At 43.5% G+C, this 21,475-nt stretch overlaps 1 protein-coding gene across 2 annotated transcripts in view; it reads left to right on the top strand.

Moving 5' to 3' along the window:
• vps9d1 (VPS9 domain containing 1) overlaps window positions 1-18,419 on the top strand; it is a 31,198-nt gene extending 12,779 nt beyond the window's left edge. For both annotated transcript variants that reach the window (XM_041837284.1, XM_041837283.2), the window contains 12 exons: window positions 1,227-1,341; window positions 9,548-9,610; window positions 10,388-10,440; window positions 10,748-10,835; window positions 10,979-11,064; window positions 11,186-11,655; window positions 11,773-11,902; window positions 12,453-12,658; window positions 12,947-13,025; window positions 15,147-15,251; window positions 16,306-16,422; window positions 17,562-18,419. In XM_041837284.1, coding sequence (XP_041693218.1) covers window positions 1,227-1,341; window positions 9,548-9,610; window positions 10,388-10,440; window positions 10,748-10,835; window positions 10,979-11,064; window positions 11,186-11,655; window positions 11,773-11,902; window positions 12,453-12,658; window positions 12,947-13,025; window positions 15,147-15,251; window positions 16,306-16,417 — 1,507 coding nt within the window. In that variant the 3' untranslated portion in view covers window positions 16,418-16,422; window positions 17,562-18,419. The remainder of the gene's footprint in view (window positions 1-1,226; window positions 1,342-9,547; window positions 9,611-10,387; window positions 10,441-10,747; window positions 10,836-10,978; window positions 11,065-11,185; window positions 11,656-11,772; window positions 11,903-12,452; window positions 12,659-12,946; window positions 13,026-15,146; window positions 15,252-16,305; window positions 16,423-17,561) is intronic.
• The last annotated feature ends 3,056 nt before the right edge of the window (window positions 18,420-21,475 follow it).

Raw genomic sequence — 21,475 nt, 5'->3', positions numbered from 1 at the left:
CCAATCAGAGTAGAGACTGAGCGCGGTTTAGACTTACTCAGCCAATCGTTGGCGCACAGGCTGGTCTCAGCCCCTTGGCGCTCCACTGTTGCACACTGTTGCCAGGCATAAGTTTGTTATCATCACAACCTGTAGAGTCATCACCCATAGACACTGTTCCCCTGTACTCCTTCTACCTACGTCCTTGGACGGTTCACAGACAACAAAGAGGCAGTTCTTATCTCCCCCTACTCCCTAAAACAGCTCCTCACATTAATCACAGCTTGTTAGGTTAAACAATTTAAATCAGTACAGTACAAACCTTTTATGTTTAATCATTAATGCATTCTTTCTAAGCTAGGTATCACATCCAGTTACAAGAAAAAGATCCCCACATTACCAAGCCTCTGCATGATGCTGATGGAAGAGTGGGAGGGTGCAGCTTTCCCATTTGACAACAAGAGGCAGACCATCTTTTGTTGTGAAATAGGAAGGCTACAATTTTGTGAATCAAATTCCGCTATTACTGCAGATACACTGAACGTACAAAACATTAGGAACAGCTTCCTAATATTGAGTTGCACCCTCCTTTGTCCTCAGAACAGCCTCAATTCGTTGGGGCATGGACTCCACAAGGTGCCGAAAGGGATGCTGGCCCATGTTGACTCCAATGCTTCCCACAGTTGTGTCAAGTTGGCTGGATGTCCTCTGGGTGGTGGACCATTCTTGATACACACAGGAAACTGTTGAGCGTGAAAAACCCAGCAGCGTTGCAGTTCTTGAAACACTCAAACCGGTGCGCCTGGCACCTACTACCATACCCCGTTCAAAGGCACTTAAATATTTTGTCTTGCCCATTCACCCTCTGAATGGCACATATACACAATCAATGTTTCAAGGCTTTAAAATCCTTCTTTAACCTGTCTCCTCCCCTTCGTCTACATTGGTTGAAGTGGATTTAACAAGTGACATCAATAAGGGATCATAGCTTTCACCTGGTCAGTCCCTCATGGAAAGAGGCGTAATGTTTTGTACACTCAGTGTATATTATGGACATTTTCTGAAATTACAATGCAAAAATTGTACATGTAACTCCTTTAATACAGAGTTGATTAGTGCAGAGTATTTTAATACTACAGAACTGAAATGCACATTGTATGCCCACCCCAGTCGTAGACTTGCTACATTTTAAACCTTTGTTAACATGTGACTAAACATTTTGTAAAATGTTTTTGTGTATATGAAAGGGAGCTTACACCCATAGAGGAGGCATCACGGTTGAACCAGAAGTTGAAAGCAAATTATGAAGCTCGTCTGGCCCGACTGCTCCCTGCTCAGGCCCGTACACAGAAGACATCTCTGGTCAGTCTTTGTGTTTGTGTGTTATTATGTCACTTGTACCAAACAGACACCACACACCACATTGAGTTGAACAATGTGTGTGTGTGTGTCAAACTTTTATGTAGTGGATTTAACAGCTATGTGGATTTCACAACCTTTCTTTTTTGCTTTGTTGTTCTACTGTAATATGACACACAGTATTAAACTCAGAATGAAAATGGCAGCCAGTTTACTAAGAAGATCCCTCAATTTATCCCAGTTTAATACAAAGTAAAGCAGAAAGGTTGTGAAATCCACACCGCTGTTATATTCACTACATATACTGTACGTTTGAGACACATGCACGCACACACACACACACACACACACACACACACACACACACACACACACACACACGAGTACCATCTGATGTTGGTATAAAATCATCTTCCCTCTTCAGGAGGGAAGATGGTGGAAGTGCTGGTTGATTCTGATGGCGCGCGTTTGAGTGAAGTCGTTGAGAATGAATGGAAGACGGTGATAACGAAAATGGAGCAAAAAGAGCAAAGTTGTAAACTAACTTCGGTTCCTGGTAGGAGTGCAATTCATCAACAATGATCCATTTGAGGTCACAAAGATTTTAAAGGAGGCATTAAGAAAGGCAGTCAGTCAGAGGGATCAGGAGTGGTTTTGTTTTGATTTCCTGCGTCTCAAAAGAGCAGAAGGAGAAGGCATTGTGGCTCTATAAATGATCAAAATCTGAAATGGAGAGCTTTTTATTTTCGGCGCAATCAAATCAAATTTTATTTGTCACGTGCTTCGTAAACAACAGGTGTGGACTAACAGTGAAATGCTTACTTACGGGCACTTCCCAACAATGCAGAGAGAAAGAAAATAGAGAAAATATTAGAAAAGTAATCATAAATACACAATGAATAATGATAACTTGGCTATATTCACGGGGTACCAGTACCGAGTCGATGTGCAGGGGTACAAGGTAATTGAGTAGATATGTACTGTTAGTTTTTACTCTGTTTATTTAGAACCTAACGGACAACTAGAAAAAGCTCAATCCAAGTTTATTCACCCACTGGGTCACACAGCTGCATAAGACAAAGACATGTTCCCACCAGCACAAGTATTTATACCCCACCTTAGGCAGAGTCTCCTCCTTTTCTCTAAACATTACATCTTTGTTGCTAGGCAGGAGTTAAGTGATGTGGGTAATAAACTGTTCCTTCTCCCTTCATGTGACCTGACCTCGGCCCCCATTCCTCACTAATCCACAGCTATCCAACCTTATCAGTGACCGCAACCAACCAAAGCCATTTCCCTTACTTAGTAACATTCCAAGCCCACCATTCCTCCTACATATAACCATTAACTTCTGGTGTAGCAAGTATTTCAAATTACAACCCAACAACTGAAACCAGACTGTGGCCCTTCTCCTCTCCATAAGATACCTAATATCTAACAATAACATGTTCTGACAGAATGTAAACTTTCTGCATTCCCCTCTCCCTCAGTAACATCAATAAGGATATTTCAAGTTTAGAAGTCAGAACCCATCAGTACATATAACTAAGAATAAAGTGAATAGTCCACAGGACAGATACTAAACAGTAACTGTAGCAGCAGTGTATGTGATGAGCAAAAAGGGTCAATGCAGATAGTCCGGGTAGCTATTTGGTTAATTATTTAACTAACTATTTAGCAGTCTTATAGCTTGGGGGTAGAAGCTGTTCAGGGTCCTGTTGTTTCCAGACTTGGTGCATCGGTAACGCTTGCTGTGCAGTAGCAGAGAGAACAGTCTATGACTTGGGTTGCTGGAGTCTTGGACAATATTTAGGGCTTTCCTCTGACACCGTCTGGTATAGGGGTCCTGGATGGCAGGGAGCTCGGCCCCGGTGATGTACTGGGCCATACGCACTACCCTCTGTAGCACCTTGCGGTCAGATGCCATGCAGTTGCCATGCCACGCGGTGATCCAGCCAGTCAAGATGCTATCAATGGTGCAGCTGTAGAACTTTTAGAGGATCTGAGGGCCCATGCCAAATCTTTTCAGCTTCCTGAGGGAGAAGAGGCGTTGTCGTGCCCTCTTCACAACTATATTGGTGTGAGTGGACCATGATAGATCCTTAGTGAAGTGGACACCGAGGAACTTGAAGCTCTCTGCCCGCTCCACAACAGCCCTGTTGATGTGAATGGGGGTGTGCTCAGCCCTCCGTATCCTATAGTCCACGATCAGCTTCTTTGTCTTGCTGACGTTGAGGGAGAGGTGGTTACCCTGGCAACGCACTGCCAGGTCTCTGACCTCCTCCCTATAGGCTGTCTCATTGTTGTCCGTGATCAGGCCTACCACTGTTGTGTCATCAGCAAACCTAATGATGGTGTTGGAGTCGTGCACGGCCACGCAGTCGTGGGTGAACAGGGAGTATAGGAGGGGACTAAGCACGCACCCCTGAGGGGCCCCCGTGTTGAGGGTCAGCTTGGCGGCTGTTGTTGCCTACCCTCACCCCCTGGTTGCGGCCTGTCAGGAAGTCCAGGATCCAGTTGCAGAGGGAGGTGTTCAGTCCCAGGATCCTTAGCTTAGTGATAAACTTGGAGGGCACTGTGGTGTTGAACGCTGAGCTGTAGTCAATTAACAGCATTCTTACATAGCTGTTCCTCTTGTCCAGGTGGGAAAGGGCAGTATGGAGTGCAATAGAGATTGCTTCATCTGTGGATCCGTTTGGGCGGTATACGAATTGGAGTGGGTCCAGGGTGTCTGGGATTATGTTGTTGATGTGAGCCATGACCAGCCTTTCAAAGCATTTTATGGCTACAGATGTGAGTGCTATGGGGCGATAGTCATTTAGACAGGTTACCTTGGTGTTCTTGGGCACAGGGACTATGGTGGTCTGCTTGAAACATGTAGGTATTAGACTGGGTCAGGGAGAGGTTGAAAATGTTAGTGAAGACACTTGCCAGCTGGTCAGCGCATGCTCTGAGTAAGTGTCCTGGTAATCAGTCTGGCCCTGCAGCCTTGTGATGTTAACCTGTTTTAAGAGAATGTGATCACACAGTTGTCCAGAACAGCTGGTGCTCTCACAAATGGTTCAGTGTTGCTTGCCTCAATGCGAGCATAAAAGGCATTTAGCTCATCTGATAGGCTCGTGTCACTGGGCAGCTCGTGGCTGGGTTTCCCTTTTGAAATCTGTGATAGTTTGCAAGGCCTGCCACATCTGACAAGTGTCAGAGCCGGTGTAGTAGGATTCGATCTTAGTCCTGTATTGAAGCTTTGCCTGTTTGATGGTTCGTCTGAGGTCGTAGCGGGATTTCTTATAAGCATCCGGATTAGTGTCCCACTCCTTGAAAGCGACTTCTCTAGCCTTTAGCTGAGTGTGAATGTTGCCTGTAATCCATGGCTTCTGGTTGGGATTTGTACATACGGTCACTGTAGGGACGACGTCGTCGATGCACTTATTAATGAAGACTGATGTGGTAAACTCCTCAATGCCATCGGATGAATCCAGGTGCTAGCGAAACAGTCCTGTAGTTTAGTATCAGCTTCATCTGACTTTCTGTGTTGAGCGCGTCACTAGTACTTCTTGTTTTGAGTTTTTGCTTGTAAGCAGGAATCAGGAGGATAGCGTTATGATCAGATTTGCCAAATGGAGGGCGAGTGAGAGCTTTGTATGCATTTCTGTGTGTGGAGTAAAGGTGATCTACAGTTTTCTCACCTCTAGTTACACAGGTGACATGATGGTAGAAATGAGGTAAGACAGATTTCAGTTTTCATGCATTAAAATCACCGGCTCTGGATGAGCATTTTCTTGTTTGCTTATTGCCCTATACAGCTCGTTGAGTGCGCCAACATCGGTTTGTGGTGGTAAATAGACAGCTACAAAAAATATAGATGAAAACTCTCTTGGTAAATCTTATGGTCTACAGCTTATCATTAAGTATTTTAACTCAGGCGAGCAGAACCTCGAGACTTCCTTTAATATCAGAGATTGCGCACCATCTGTTGTTAACAAAGACACACACACCTTCCCCTTGAGCTTACCCGACGCTGCCGTTCTGTCCTGCTGATTCATAGAAAAACCAGCTAGATGTATATTGTCCTTGTTCAGCCACGACACCGAGAAACATTGGATATTACAGTTCTTCAGCACCGATAAAAGGTGTTATATCTGGAGTCTTTTTGGACATTGTGGTTAGTTATATTATGCAGAAGATTCCAGGAGTGGTTAAAGCATGTCGCCTAAACCGTGTAGTAGATGGAAAGAAGGAGGAAAGTCAATCGGTTTTACTGATGTTTGAAGAAGTATCTGCCTACTCATGTGAAGCTGGGATACGTAAGATACGCAGTAAGAGCGTTTGTGAAGTGCCGAAATTGCAAAATGTATCAAGTGTGTTCTGACGAAATCAATATATTGGTGAAGAATGTGATGATCTACGGAGTTGCAATTGTGGTGGAAATCACGTTGCCGAATTCCCGGAGTGCTTTGCTAGGGTGAAGGAGTTTGAAGTGGCACGGATCTGGGCTGTACAGCAGGTCGTTCACCAGTTGAAGGATACAGATACATTGTTAGTGAAGGAGGTGGATTTTGTGGCGTTTATTGTGCAAGTGATTAATTGTACTGCCCAATCGAACAAGAAGTACAAGAAACTGGACATAATTGTATCTGCGGCTGGAAGGTATTTGGGTATTCAGGAATTAACAACTGAAACATTGCAGGGAATACTGACTGAAGATTATCCCCCCCCACTCCCAGGCCCCTGAGCCTGTGTAGGGATGTGATTTGGATTGGACTATGACTGAAGAAGTGGGATGTTTTTTTTTATTTATCAAATTTTGTCTTTTGTGTGATGTCGTTTTATTTAACCATTCCGCAATGGATAAAAAAAGTATCCAGTTCACTACCCGTAAAGTAGGTAGCGACATGCACGTTAAATTAGTGCGAACACCATTCTATCAGAGAAGAAGAGCTCAGCCTCATGTTTCTTCCACCTAAATGATGTCCCTCAGTTCTGTGACCCTGTTATGTTATATGTAGACCAGCAGAAACCAGCTTCAAATGAAGTCGACTGATAACATGGAAAGAAGATAATTAATTATTTATGCTGGATGCAAGTGTACATCATTGACTCCTGTATCTATCTTTGTTAAATAGAATACTCTGGGCTTTCCATTGAAGCACAATCACATGCGTGCACGTGACTAGTGGCCTGCAAATCCATACAAGGTTCACGCCCCTACCGAGGTAACATTAGATCATAATGGATATTAATTGGGGGGGTTAGATTATTATTTTCATAGTCATGGCACGCTTTGTCTAAGAGCTATTGAAAATTGAATGCAGATTATTATATTTTTTTATTTTTTATTCTACAACAACAAAAAGCCATGGATTTCTGTCCATCCTCCCCGATTCAGAATAGATCATTTTCATAGTCATGGCATGCTTTGTGTAAGAGCTATTGAAGATTGAAATCTGAAATATTTTATTTATTTATTTAAGCTGTGGATTGTTCTCCTTCCACCCCTGATTCAGAGTATACCATCTTCATAGTCATGGCATGCTTGTAGCTCAGCTGGTAGAGCACGGTGCTTGTAACGCCAGGGTAGTGGGTTCGATTCCCGGGACCACCCATACACACACAAAAAAATGTATGCACGCATGACTGTTAGTCGCTTTGGATAAAAGCGTCTGCTAAATGGCTTATTATTATTATTATTATTATTATTATTATGCTTGGTTCAATAGCTATTGACGAGAGAACTGAATATCCAATATAGGCTAAAACTAATTTGACCTCGGTCACGCACCTTCATCTTCAAGGTGATCAGGTACGTTTGGCGTTTATTTGGCGCGTTTGCTGGATCCTGACCTTCCAGTTGAATCAATAGGATTAGTGACTCCGTGAAGGTTAGAGATTGAGGCAAGATACGGTCAGAATAAAAACTACAGCGTGCAGTTTTTTCTTCCTTGTGTTAATTTATCATACCGGTAGTCATAAAACCGAAACAAATGTTCTTCTCAGAAATAGTGAGTATACATCCTCCCGAGTGGTGCAGCGGTCTAAGGCACTGCATCGCAGTGCTAGAGGCGTCACTACAGATCTGGGTTCGATCCCAGGCTGTGTCGCAGCCGGCCGCGACTGGGAGACCCAGTCGTCGCACAATTTGGCCCAGCGTCGTCCGGGTTAGGGGAGTGTTTGGCCGGCTGGGATGTCCTTGTCCCATCGTGCTCTAGCGACTCCTGTGGCGGGCCGGGCGTATGCATGCTGATACGGTCGCCAGTTGGACGGAGTTTCCTCCGACACATTGGTGCGGCTGGCGTCCGGGTTAAGCGAGCAGTGTGTCAAGAAGCAGTGCGGCTTGGCAGGTTCGTGTTTCGGGGGACGCATGTTCCTCGACCTTCTCCTCTCCCGTAGGGGAGTTGCAGGGATGGGACAAGACTGTAACTACCAATTTGGATATCACGAAATTGGGGAGAGAACGTTGGGGTAAAAATAAATAAAAATAATAGTCAGTATTTCGGGGGCACTTTAAGGGACACTGGTCGCATTGTCATGTCAACACTATTTTTACTTCGTTCCCAAGCGTTTTAGTAGGTAAAAAAAAAAAAAAAAGATTCCACGATTTAGATGCCAAGAATGTTCTAGCGACATAACGGCCACATGGATCTGCGGTCTCACTGGAAAATACTATAGGAATTTGTGAAGGTACACTACATGGCCAAAGGTATGTGGACACCCCTTCAAATGAGTGGATTCGACTATTTCAGCCACACCCGTTGCTGACGGGTATATAAAATCGAGCACACAGCCATGCAATCTCCATAGACAAACATTGGCAGTAGAATGGCCCGTACTGAAGAGCTCAGTGACTTTCAACGTGGCACCATTATAGGATGTCACCTTTCCAATAAGTCAGTTGATCAAATTTCTGCCCTGCTAGAGCTGCCCCGGTCAACTGTAAGTGCTGTTATTGTGAAGTGGAAATGTCTAGGAGCAACAACGGCTCAGCCGCGAAGTGGTAGACCACACAAGAATGAGACCGCTGAGTGCTGAATCGTCTGTCCTCGGTTGCAATACTCACTATCGAAAAACTGCCTCTGAAAGCATCGTCAGCACAAGAACTGTTCATCGGAAGCTTCATGAAATGGGTTTCCATGGCAGAGCAGCCGCACAACAAGTCTAAGATCACCATGTGCAATGCCAAACGTTGGTTGGAGTGGTGTAAAGCTCGCCGCCATTGGACTCTGGAGCAGTGGAAACGCATTCTCTGGAGTGATGAATCACGCTTCACCATCTGGCAGTCCAACGGACGAATCTGGGTTTGACGAATGCCAGGAGAACGCTACCTGCCCCAATGCATATTGCCAACTGTAAAGTTTGGTGGAGGAGGAATAATGGTCTGGGGCTGTTTTTCATGGTTCGGGCTAGGCTCCTTAGTTCCAGTGAAGGGAAGTCAGCATACAATGACATTCTAGACGATTCTGTGCTTCCAACTTTGTGGCAACAGTTTGGGGAAGGTCCTTTCCTGTTTCAGCATGACAATGCCCCCGTGTACAAAGCGAGGTCCATACAGAAATGGTTTGTTGAGATCGGTGTGGAAGAACTTGACTGGCCTGCACGGAGCCCTGACCTCAACCCCATCGAACACCTTTGAGATGAATTGGAATGCAGACTGCGAGCCAGGCCTAATCGTCCAACATCAGTGCCCGACCTCACTAATGCTCTTGTGGCTGAATGGAAGCAAGTCCCCATAGCAATGTTCCAACATCTAGTAGAAAGCCTTCCCAGAAGAGTTGAGGCTGTTATAGCAGCAAAGGGGGGACCAACTCCATATTAATGACAAAATGGTGTCCACATACTTTTTTTTATATCCATGTAGTTTAATTGTTCCAATGATGCGTTTCGCGCAGTAAGAGATGTAGCACAGACTTCCGCGTATGTACTCGCAGGGTGACTAGTAGTGACTTCTCCAGTAGCCTACTCAAGAGTGCAATCAATGACAACCCTTAAACTATGACGTTTCGTTGTTCAGACCCTGATAAGCCATATATAATGCAATTGGCCAGCAGTTAGCCGACCTCAGGCTAATACTGGTTGTAGTGTTGAGGTGATAATAACTTTTATGTTTACCTTTCAACAAGAATTCTGCCTCCTGGAAAATATTACTTGTCTTATTTACTAATTACATTGTGTGTGAGATATCTGACATGCATGTATTAATTTTCTTTCATTGCAGACTCTCTCTCTTCAGAGGCAGATGATGGAGAACCTGATTATTGCCAAGGCCAGGCAAGATGCTGTATCCTTCGTTTCTGTAATTTAATGTGGACTTTCGGTTGCCTGGCTACCAAGCCTCAATGCTCCAGCAAAACGCTACGCCACGCCCACGGACGTTAGTTTCTTCTCCGCAATGAGTCTGGATCTGAGGACCTCCACGACCCTTCACCGAATGCGAACACATTTGGGGCCGTCTGATTTGTGGGTTCGGCTGGAGCCAGAACATGTGGGTAAAGCGGTGGTTTTAAAATGTGTCATTGGCTTTGATACAATGATTGGTTTGAGACGATCCAATCGCTGATGACTTTGTTTTGTACAACGCCCCTAGTTATCACAAACGATTTTAATGATGGCAGTCTCAGACTAAAGTATGTAGCGAATGACAGAGCAGCGGAAGAATTTGGTGTGAGTTGTTGACTCAACAGGCTAGACTTTCGGGGTCAGTTTGTTATTATATAAGTCTAGGGGTTATTGGGTAAGACTATCCACTTGAGTAAACCAGGATCCAAATGATGGTATCAGGGCTCAAGGAGCCTTACGTGTGACCCTTGGAACACACATTCCAGACATCTCATGCACTGGCGTACCGGACACCCCCACAGCCCACGCAAGGAGGACCCTAAAGGGTTATATCATCTATTATAGTGATTGACCTATTGGTTGTTTGAAAGTAAACACCTTCTGAGATAATGAATAATATTGGTTGCCCATGGTGGTAGGCATGTAGCTTTGGGGTGAGCTGCTATATTATGTTTATATCCAGTGGACATTTGGGAAGGTTTCCTTAATGTGTGTGAAGCTCCAAAGGAAGATGGAGGAAAGGAGACTGAGGCTGCAGGAGGAGGCCAACAGGTGAGCATTCATTCATCCCCTCTGACAGTAGAGCTCAGTACACATCACAGTTGTATGGCTTTACAGGCTAACGGAAGTATAACTTTGTAGGGATTAGAATCAGAACAGAAAGCCAATAGTTGTGTACTTGCCGTTAAGTATCGAATATTCCCGAACCATTTCCCTTCATTGAGTACTCAATTTACATCCACCTATGATTTAAGTGTTCTGATATGTAGTATGAATGAAAGTCATTGAAGTGGTGCTTGGAGCTGAGCTCCAGTTACATCCATATATCAGATTAGTAATGTGTCTGTGCTGTATGCAGGAGGTTTGCCGCATCTGGAACAATTACTGCAGAAGAACAGGAACAACGTGTTCTGTACACAAATATTTTGGAATATGAACAAGATCATGTGAGTTCAGAGTTCAGTGACAACTTGACAAGCCTTTGTGTTGATAAGTGAACTTTAGTGTTTGTTTTCAGAGAATGAGAAGGTTATTGGTTAAGTGACTGCTGTCGAGTTGTCCTCATCCTGTGTATGTGTTTGACTTACAGGACTGGCCCAAGTTTTGGAAAGCCAAACTCAAGAAAAATCCTGATGATGCCACCTTGGTCTCTGGCCTTGTTTCATGTCTTCTCAGGTACTGAACACGAGGCATCACAAGGCAGTCATAAATCTTGCCAAACATAATGTTACTTAATTTCCTTTTGAATAGAGGAGTAATTTGTATTGTTCTGTGTTGTGTGCTCTGTGTATCCTAGCTGTCCAGACCACCCTGTGATGAAGCTACTGAAAAGTCTCCAGTACAGAGTTTACAACAGGCTCTATCCAATCGTGAGCAAGAGTCTACCTGCAAGTCCTGCCCTGCCCATGAAACCCTCCCGCAGTGCTCAGAGCTTGTTGATTTCAGACTCTCATCAGAACGTGTCAAAATCTGGCACGGGTCACAGTCTGTCCTCCGACGCCTCTCTCAATATCTCCTCCTCCCACGACCATAATGCCAACGAGGAGGAGTTGGATAGTGATGAGCCCCATACTCTGGACAGGGAGAATTTGTTTGAGGATCTAGAGCAGTTCCTGACACAGCTGGATCGGGCCCCCTCTCATAGGGACCCTAACATGACCTTTGAACCATCACAGTTGGATCAGGAGTCCCTCGTTCAGGACTTGGAGATGCGTGCTCTCAAAAAGCACCTGAAGGCTATAGTGAAGGACATCCATATTGCCATTGGTTAGTAGTAAACCTCACTTTATCAGGAAATGTTTTACAAAGATGTCAAGGGGATGTGTTCTCTAATGGAAAACATATCAACCGAAATTAATGAACATATTTGTTTGTGGGTTCCAGATCAACTGTTGTCTCTGTGTCTGCTCTCATTTGAGTGTCTGAACACGGCCAGTTCTAAGGACCTGTGTGTGGCCAGCATAGAGGAAGCCTTCTTCACTCCCCTCTGGAGCCCTCTTTTGGTCCTCTTCAGGTAATGCAGCTTCAAGTCTCATCATCCCTTCCGTTTTGCTTTATTACAATTTTCTAGTCTTTTAATTTACAGTCACTGTTTGATAAGACTTCTTAAATTACACTTTTAATGGCCATTATACTAAAACCCAGTCCAACGCTGTATTTTGCTGCTCTGATCACATGCACATATTTTGTGATTTTTATTTTATTTATTTAACCAGGCAAGTCAGTTAAGAACAAATTCTTATTTACAATGACAGCGATGATGATGATTGAAATCTCTTGTATGCAAAATGAGTCGGATGTCAGGCAGTGGTCAGTAGATGGCGTCAGTAGGCTACAAGTAGAAACTGTTCCCTCTTCTTCTATTGTTGATTATGCTATCAGTGCAGTGAGATGATTACTAGACCTGTTACAACTTTGTTGTGCAACCATTTGTTGATCTATTCAATCTATTGTCCATTTAGAAAGTAGTTCAGTATGACAGCTGGTGTCAATCATGTCACAAAACCTGTTGGTTAGTCATAGTAACCCCTTGTATCTTTGTGTGTCCTGGCTGGACTATGCAGGAAGGTCCACAGAGAGAGGGAGCTGTCCTTTGAGTCCAGTATGAGGCTGTATCAGGACGCCTCACCTGGTGACGTTGGTGTCGCATCGAAACTGTACCCCCAGGACCCTGTTGTGCTGCATGGTTCCTACCCCTATGAATCAGCAGTGCAGGAGCTTCGCTTGCTGTGCAGAGATTGCTGTCCCCAGAGAAAGCTGGAGTGCATTGGTGAGTGAGCCCCTTAAAACCCTCACTGGACAATGATAGTGTGGGAAGTGTTCTTCACATTGCTCATACAAGGGAAGCATTTGATCTCTACTAGCACCATTGTTTATTGTGCTGAATGAATGCCATGGGGGGGGAAATCCATGTCTCTCTGGCACAATAACATCCAGTACACAATGTTCTTTATTTTAGACAGGCTGGAAGCTGAATTGACTTGTTTGGTCTAATTATTGATATTTTCCATATGCCTATCTATTAGTCACCTTTGTTTTGCTTGCTGTTCTGTTGCAGTTCGGACATTGCGTCTGATATGTGCTTGTGCTGAGGACTACTGCTGCCTTCATGAGCCGGAATCCAAAACAGCAGCCATGTGAGTCTAATACTACAACATTGCTTTTATGGATATGAACATGCTCACACGTGCTGGACCATGCTGATTTCCCTCTCAGGTCTCTCTCACTCTCACTCACTCACATTTCAAATAAAGTTATTTATATTTCAAAATTTCTTCCCCCCATTCTTCTGTTTGTGCTTTTATAAAGACTAGGACTTACGGTACAGACGTTTTTTTGGGGGGGGGGTGGGGGAGTATCCTAATATAATTTTCCTCAGTCAGTGGTCGCCTTGTCAGACTTCATCAGGGCTCACTAAGGCCAGGCGCAGCAGGGGTCTGGCCAAGGATCACTGCCCCCTGCAGAGTGCCCCATCCTGGCCGACCCTCAAAGTGGGTCGCCTTGTCTGGAACTTACCCAGGCAGGTCCCAGCTAGCCAAGGAGCCGTGGGAGGGAAAGCAGCTCTACTGAAGGAATACAGAGTGTAGATGCTAAGTCATGCTTGAGGTTGGGGTGGGGGGAGTAATATAGTGAGGAAGTTTACTGGGTTGTTTGCTTGATTTAGGGGTCTGCTACTTGAGGATTTAATGAGGTTTGCTAGTGTAGGCAGGAAACTGATGAGGTAGATCACAAACATTTAAGAGCCAGTCCACAAGCTACCTAAATGACATCCAGTAAACGGCTGTCTGCATCATAGGCCCATTGCAGGAGCTTATACAAGGCGCCTTTAAAACTAAACTGTTGGAGGATGTGGGCTTCAATTCCATGCTCCCCCCAACCCAGGACCAACAAAACAAATCTCTGTCTCGCTCATTTTCTCTCATATTAATGTTTGTTAGGGGCATTGAGAAAAAAGCTCATGCTCTATATCTGTCTCCTTGTATTGATGTAGTCGGAGCTGAATTCCACAAAGCCTGGTCTCTGCTCCACTCTGTTAGTGGAGTTCATCAGAAACTTCCTTCACCATGGAGTAGAGTTTAGTCAGCTAGGTCTAGTCAAGATATTTTGGGGTGCTGTTTGGTTTTGGACATGGCATACTGTTTCCAACAGTGTAAATTTTTTCGGGGGGAATATCTTTTCTCCATTGCTTCTTAAGGTTCAGAGTGTTTCAATTTAAGAAAAAGGTTTCCAACATTATTGAAAGAAGTGCTTCCTATTCTGAGGAGTCAGTTTGGGACTGCAGAATTAATGGGTTCAATGTGACCATTATTCTCACTAATTACTTTAAAAAGTGTTCACATAAAAGTATGAATGCAGTACGCATGTGTGAACATTATCAATGCATTTTCCCTTTTTTCCTGTCACTTTAGTTTCCTTCTTACAAACACACACACACACACACACACACACACACACACACACACACGTCTGCAGCCAACTTCCTCATTCATTGTTAGTCTCGTTCTTTCTTTTGTTTCTGACCAGGTGGGGCTCATTTTGTCCTCTCCATCCTCTTTTGTCTGAACCAACTCCAATTTCGCTTTCTTTCTCTCCCTCACACTCCTCTACTTCTCTCTTCACTTTGTCTTTTTTCTTTTTCAATATCTCGATTGTTTTCTCAAATTGACCATTTCAGTTTTGATTTTGATCCGATTTCTTTAGATAAACAACCCTGTAATGGCTTTTCAATTATGTCAACTTTGTCTATGACTGGTTGTGTTATGACGCTTCACGTTTGCCCCTTAATTTGATATTTATGCTAACACTGGAATTTATAGACACTCATTTGAAGGTTCTAGGAATGTGTTTGTAAGTGTCAGTGCGTATTTACAGTTAATAAGGGGGTGGTTTCGTGTGTTGTGATTATGGGTGTAAACTGTAAAGTGTGAGCCCTGGGTTATATGACACGGTCCACACCTCTTTTAACCTGCATGCCAGGGATTTGGTTACCTCTGGCTGGGTCAGTAAGGGGACAGTCATCCACCTTCTCACGCAAAGAAATCTGTGATTGCGTGTGATGGGTGATGAACAAGGGTCACTGGACCAGTGGGGATGCTATCATTATCATCAGTGGAAATGTGTACCACAACAGATAATACTTTTTTTAACACTTGATATTCTAACACAACCATTTCAAATGGAATTTGATTTCGTTTTTAACTGTTTGTTATTACTTGGTTTTCTGTTAAACAAATCCTCCTCTTCTGTTTCTTTGTCAGTGGGGCAGATGACTTGTTGCCCATCCTCTCCTATGTGGCTCTGCACTGTGAGCTGCCTCAGCTGGTGTCAGAGTGTGCTGCCCTGGAGGAGTTCATTCATGAAGGGTAGGTCTCCAATTTACACACACTTAAAGCCAAGTTCACCTCACAGAAAACGTGTCCCCAACTCCATTGCACCTGCGATACGCTACTCTCCCCCTCCAATCTCAACTCCTGACTCTGGAGACTGTCACCCTCTGGCTTAGTCTGTATCAGGGTCCCCTTGCGTGTCAGCTCAGACCACACCCGAGAGCTCTATTTATCTTAGTAAAAACAGCCTTTAACAAGCTGGTTAGATTGGCAGTTATGAAGGAATGTGGGGATATTCTGGTTTGGTTTTCCTTCCCTATAAAAATACAAATAAAAGCCTACTTGATGTTTATGCAGCTCAGTGGTTTGGAAGAGCAGAGTGTAGGGAAGGCTGGGCTCACTGGGTCCAAGGCCCTACAGAGGTGGGCCCCCATGTAGGAATTATTGCTGTGATTTCCAGAATGACTCATCAAAAAGTAAAGAGGATGGGGAGATGTTATTTACATTCTTATAAAAGCACGCAGCCCCCTGCCCACCCCCACCATAGACGCTTAGGGATAGATATCTTTCGATCTCTCTTTCTCTCTCCCTCTCTCTCTCACTCACTCTCACACACACATTGCCCTGGCTTGAGTTGCTCTCGTGTCTTGGTCTCATTAACTTAAGGTCACCCAGAGTTGACTTGAGGCTCAGGCCTTTCACTGCTCCCTTAAGAAAACCTCCACCCTGCTTACTATCCTGCCTTTTCATCCTCCCCACGAATCTGCTCTTCCCTCCCCTTTTACATACAGATGGGCCAGGAAAAAACCTATTGTTTTACTGGACCATTTGCCTTGTTTAGTCATGGTATGGTCGGATATGAGGAGGAAACTTGTTGCATAAAACCATCTTTATGATAATCCTCAGAAGGAAATGTGATTGAATGATGTGAGCGTTGATTTGTTGTTAAGAGCAAAATGGAATAAATTAATAAAATATCAGGTGTTGGTATTCAATCACTCAATCTGCAATGCTGATTTTCTTTTATTGATCTGTCTGTAAATTGTACAATGATGGTGCAGAGAGTTCTAACGGTTCTTCTCTATCTCAGGTATCTGATTGGAGAGGAGGGCTACTGCTTGACCTCTATGCAAAGTGCTCTGCAATATGTGGAGTCATTGCACACAGGAGGATTTCAGTTGCACAACACTAAATTCACCTGATACAGGTAATATACATCCAAGATTATTAAAAGTCACACTGAGTACAAACGAGATCTTTCTCAAATGCATCCGGTTTAGAGGCAACTCTTCAATATTAATTTGTTTTTAATCTCAATTGTTTTTATCTTACCCTAAACAATGGTAAATTGAAGTGAAATGTTAAGTTGAGAATTCTATGATAACATTGAGAAAGGGCCCAACTAGAAGTGATTGAACTGATTGGGGTTGGAGGGTTCATTGTTCTCAGTATCTATGAAGTTGGATGAGTCGTATAGTATAGCGGGCCCTTGAGCAATCTTCCCAGAGCTGAAGAATTTACACAGGGATTCATTCTATGTGACATCATCAAACAGTCCCACCTAAACTCCCTGTGACATAATTAATCCATGCTAACTAAACATTTGACTTAAAAGTGTGCTCTGTCTGCAGAGCTGTCAGTTATGCAAGGCTGTTCAGTTATGAGAAGGACTCCTCTGTTTCACATTTCAGATGGAATAACAGATTTAGTTTAAATGTCAATCCGATCTCCTCCCAATTCGTGCGTCCTAAATGGAACAGTCCGTTGTCGCCTTGGATATAAAGGGGGGTGAATTGGAGTGATTTGGAGTGTACCTGTAGCCTTTTCTCATTGAGTGGCCAATCAATGTTTTACAGAATTTCATCTAATTTGGGGATTATTGTCATTCTTAGTTCAGCTCCTATTGATCTGAAATTATTCTGTATAACAACACACATGGGCTCAGTACTACACTTCTACATAACATGGAGGTGCAGGCTAGTGCTGTAGTCTGATTCTCTACCCTTCTCTCTGAAGTGTGCACTCTTTCACCCCTCATGGATGTCAGAAGGAATGGACTGGTGTAAAAGGGAAACTCCCTAGCCCATGCTTACGCTAATCCAATGCATTTAACTCCATGGGGGGGTGTAAGCAAGTGTATACTTTGGGTAGAAGGGTAAAGGATCGGAATGCAACCCTGGACCAAGTGAATAGCAACTTTTCTACCCCTAAGAACATTCAACCCACAAGGTCATTGATTGAAAGTGCATCCATTAAATACAGTAGCTTGAGCACATTGTAGGTCTCACATTGTGTATCTGGGTGTTGGGTACCAATGAATTGAGCACTTATTGTTTGCTGTTTCAGGGTGCTGCTTTGAAATGGAATCCAGTATTCCCCTTGTTGCAGTGCTCTGGAGTGGCAGTGCCTGTTAGCTGCAGACTGGACCACCGTTCAACTTAATTCAGATGTTCTGCGCAAGAAAGGACCCTACACTTCGGTGTGTAGTGATCCCTATTGAACTGTAGTTCATCTATGCAACAATGGTTCTGTTCTGATGGGCTGGTCATGATTTTCAAGTTATGTTTATGTTCAGCCAAGTGATTTGACATGGCCTGTTGATTGTTACTTGGATTAGCTGCAATGTGGAATGGTCTGGATGGACTACAGTGTCTTTGGTTATGAGTCCCCTTATTTGAGGGGCATTTAGGTCAAGTACTGGAAGCTTTATGTCATCTGTCACTGAAGTCTGCAAAATATCTTATCGCTATTGTCCAATATTGCACATTTTTATTGCTTTCATTTATGAACTGACCCTGTCATTTTATTCAGTTCATGTCTGATTAAAGCACTATGTACCACCATAGAGCCAAATGTATCTCTTTTTGAAACTCTAAAAAAAGCATGGCTTGATAAATGATTGTGTAGATGCTTAAAGTATATTATGATAAATTATTCTTATTTTAGGAGATGATATGTGGAAATTAAGACCAGGATGTGTTTAGATTCCAGTTTCATTTTAATCCTTGCATTCAGGAGATGTTTTAAGATAATGCACACATAATGCCAAAGAAAACTAGGTTGGTATTTATTGTGCTACCTGAGAATGTGTGTGCATACAAGAATGTGTTAGAACAATTCCTCTGTGTAAAAGTACATGCAAAATTGAGATATGGGCCCCCCAACAAAACATTTTGTGACCATGATTAAAACAAATGTACTGTCCAAATTAGTTAGTAATTACTTCTAAATATCTACCATCAAGTTACCTTTTGTATTTTGTACACTTGGAGTATAGAGGGGATGGAGTTATACAGGGGATTCACAAGGGGTTATGTTTAATCGCTCTTTAGGAGCTGTTTTGGAGTATCTTAGAACAGAAATTGGTAATACTTACATTTTAATTGAATTATTACTTTAGGTTTGTCCCACTTCTGAAATCCCCATCACTTAAACAAAATCACTGTAATTGTGTGCGCGCCAGCATGCGCTTGCAGATAAAATGTTAAAGCTGCAGGGACTGCAAAGATATGAAAGGCTTTTTGACATCATGGTTTAACATTTTCACAACAAGTGTTTTATATTTACAGAATTTAACATTTAATATATAATGAACTGGTGTTAGTACAGTATTAGGTTAAGAGGCATATTAATTAAAGGAGAGTTTTATCAAATAAAACGTTATTTGTCACATGCGCCGAATACAACAGGTGTAGACCTTACTGTAAAATGCTTACTTACAAGCCCTTAACCAACAATGTAGTTTTAAGAAAGTAGAGTTAAGAAAATATTTACTAAATAAACTAAAGTGAAAAATAAATATATATATATATATATATATATCACAATAAAATAACAATAATGAGGCTATATACAGGGGGTACCGGTACCGAGTCAATGTGCGGGGGTACAGGTTAGTCGAGGTAATTTGTACATGTAGGTAGGGGTAAAGTGACTATGCATAGATAATAAACAGTGAGTAGCAGCAGTGTTAAAACAAAGGGGGGGTCAATACAAATAGTCAGGGTGGCCATTTGATTAATTGTTCAGCAGTCTTATGGCTTGGGGGTAGAAGCTGTTAAGGAGCCTTTTGGACCTAGACTTGGCACTCCGGTACCGCTTGCCGTACGCTAGCAGCGAGAACAGTCTAGGACTTGGGTGACCGTAGTCTTTGACAATTTTTTGGGCCTTCCTCTGACACCGCCTAGTATATAGGTCCTGGATGGCAGGAAGCTTGGCCCCAGTGATGTATAGAAATATTCTATAATGTATAGAAATAGAATCTAGTTGTTGTCTGGATATTTTGATTTTATTTCTATAAGTTTTATAGTGTCTAGAGGACATGTGCTGAGAGGTGACTAGTTAGTTTCTACCAGGCTCTAACAGTCACTTAAAGCACTGGAGATAAGGCAATGGTCACGTTCCAGGCTGACTACATTGCAGACACATGCCAGATCTCACAACAACTGGGTATGGGTTTAATATATCCGCTAACCACATCGTATGATATTGCAATCTGATGCCCAACTCCACAGTTGATGACGAAGCACGCAACCATTGGTTGATGCAATGCAACGCAACATCTGCGATGTAGTTGGCCTGGAACGCCACCAATGTAGTTTGCCTCCTCCACTGCATGACCAAAAGTATGTGGACACCTGCTCGTCGAACATCTCATTCCAAACTCATGGGCATTAATATGGAGTTGGTCCCACCTTTGCTGCTATAACTGCCTCCACTCTTCTGGGAAGGCTTTGCTCTAGATGTTGGAACATTGCTGCGGGGACTTGCTTCCATTCAGCCACAAGAGCATTAGTGAGGTCGGGCACTGATGTTGGGCGATTAGGCCTGTCTTACAATCGGCATTCCAATTAATCCCAAAGGTGTTCGATGGGGTTGAGGTCAGGGCTCTGTGCAGGCCAGTCAAGTTCTTCCACACCGATCTCGACAATCCATTTCTGTATGGACCTCGCTTTGTGCATGGGGGGGGGGGGCATTGTCATGCTGAAACAGGAAAGGGCCTTCCCCAAACTGTTGCCACGAAGTTGGAAGCACAGAATCGTCTAGAATGTCATTGTATGCTGTAGCATTAACATGATTTCCCTTCACTGGAACTAAGGGGCCTAGCCTGAACCATGAAAAACAGCCCCAGACCATTATTCCTCCTCCACCAAACTTTACAGTTGGCACTATGCGTTCGGGCAGGTAGCATTCTCCTGGCGTCCGCCAAACCCAGATTTGTCCGTTGGACTGCCAGATGGTGAAGCGTAATTCATTACTCCAGGGAACGCGTTTCCACTGCTCCAGAGTCCAATGGCGGCGACCTTTACACCACTCCAGCCGACGCTTGGCATTGCACATGGTGATCTTAGGCTTGTGTGCGGCTGCTCGGCCATGGAAACCCATTTCATGAAGCTCCCGACTAACAGTTCTTGTGCTGATGTTCCAGAGGCAGTTTGGAACTCGGTAGTGAGTGTTGCAACCGAGGACAGACCATTTTTAATCGCTTCAGCACTCGGCGGTCCTGTTCTGTGAGCTTGTGTGGCCTACCACTTCACGGCTGATCCACTGTTGCTCCTAGATGTTTCCACTTCACAATAACAGCACTTATAGTTGATCAGGGCAGCTCTAGAGGGGCAGAAATTTGATGAACTGACTTGTTGGAAAGGTGGCATCCTATGACGGTGCCACGTTGAAAGTCACTGAGCTCTTCAGTACCGGCCATTCTACTGCCAATGATTGTCAATGAAGATTGAATGGCTGTGTGCTCGATGTTATACACCTGTCAGCAACAGGTGTGGCTGAAATAGCCGAATCCACTAATTTGAAGGGGTGTCTACATACTTTTGTATATATACTGTAGTGTATATGAAAACGCATAGCTACAAAGTACAGAGAACATTTTTTTTAAAATTTTACGATTTTTATTTTACATATACAAAAGACAACCTACAGACATACACAAAAATCAACGACATCACACCTGCCTAGTCCCACCTGTTCTCCCCCTATCTCCAGTGCCTGCACTACTCTCTGCCACGTCCTCAAATTGCACCTTTTTGTTCCTCTCCATCGCCCATGCCCTTTCAATATTTAGATAATTAAGCATATTATTTTTAAATTGTCTTAACGATGGAGGATTGGTTAGTTTTCAGTTTTTATGTATACGTTTTTTCAAGATAATTGACGAGAAGTGTATCATCCAACCCATCGGGTATCTCACTGCACCCTCATATGACATGTCTTGAAATATGCAGACAGACGGATTAAAAGTACATTTA

Source organism: Coregonus clupeaformis, chromosome 19, assembly GCF_020615455.1.
Source record: "Coregonus clupeaformis isolate EN_2021a chromosome 19, ASM2061545v1, whole genome shotgun sequence".
NCBI classification, from domain to species: domain Eukaryota; kingdom Metazoa; phylum Chordata; class Actinopteri; order Salmoniformes; family Salmonidae; genus Coregonus; species Coregonus clupeaformis.
The sequence above is the reverse complement of the archived record's forward strand: the minus strand, read 5'-3'. Positions and strand labels throughout refer to the sequence as shown.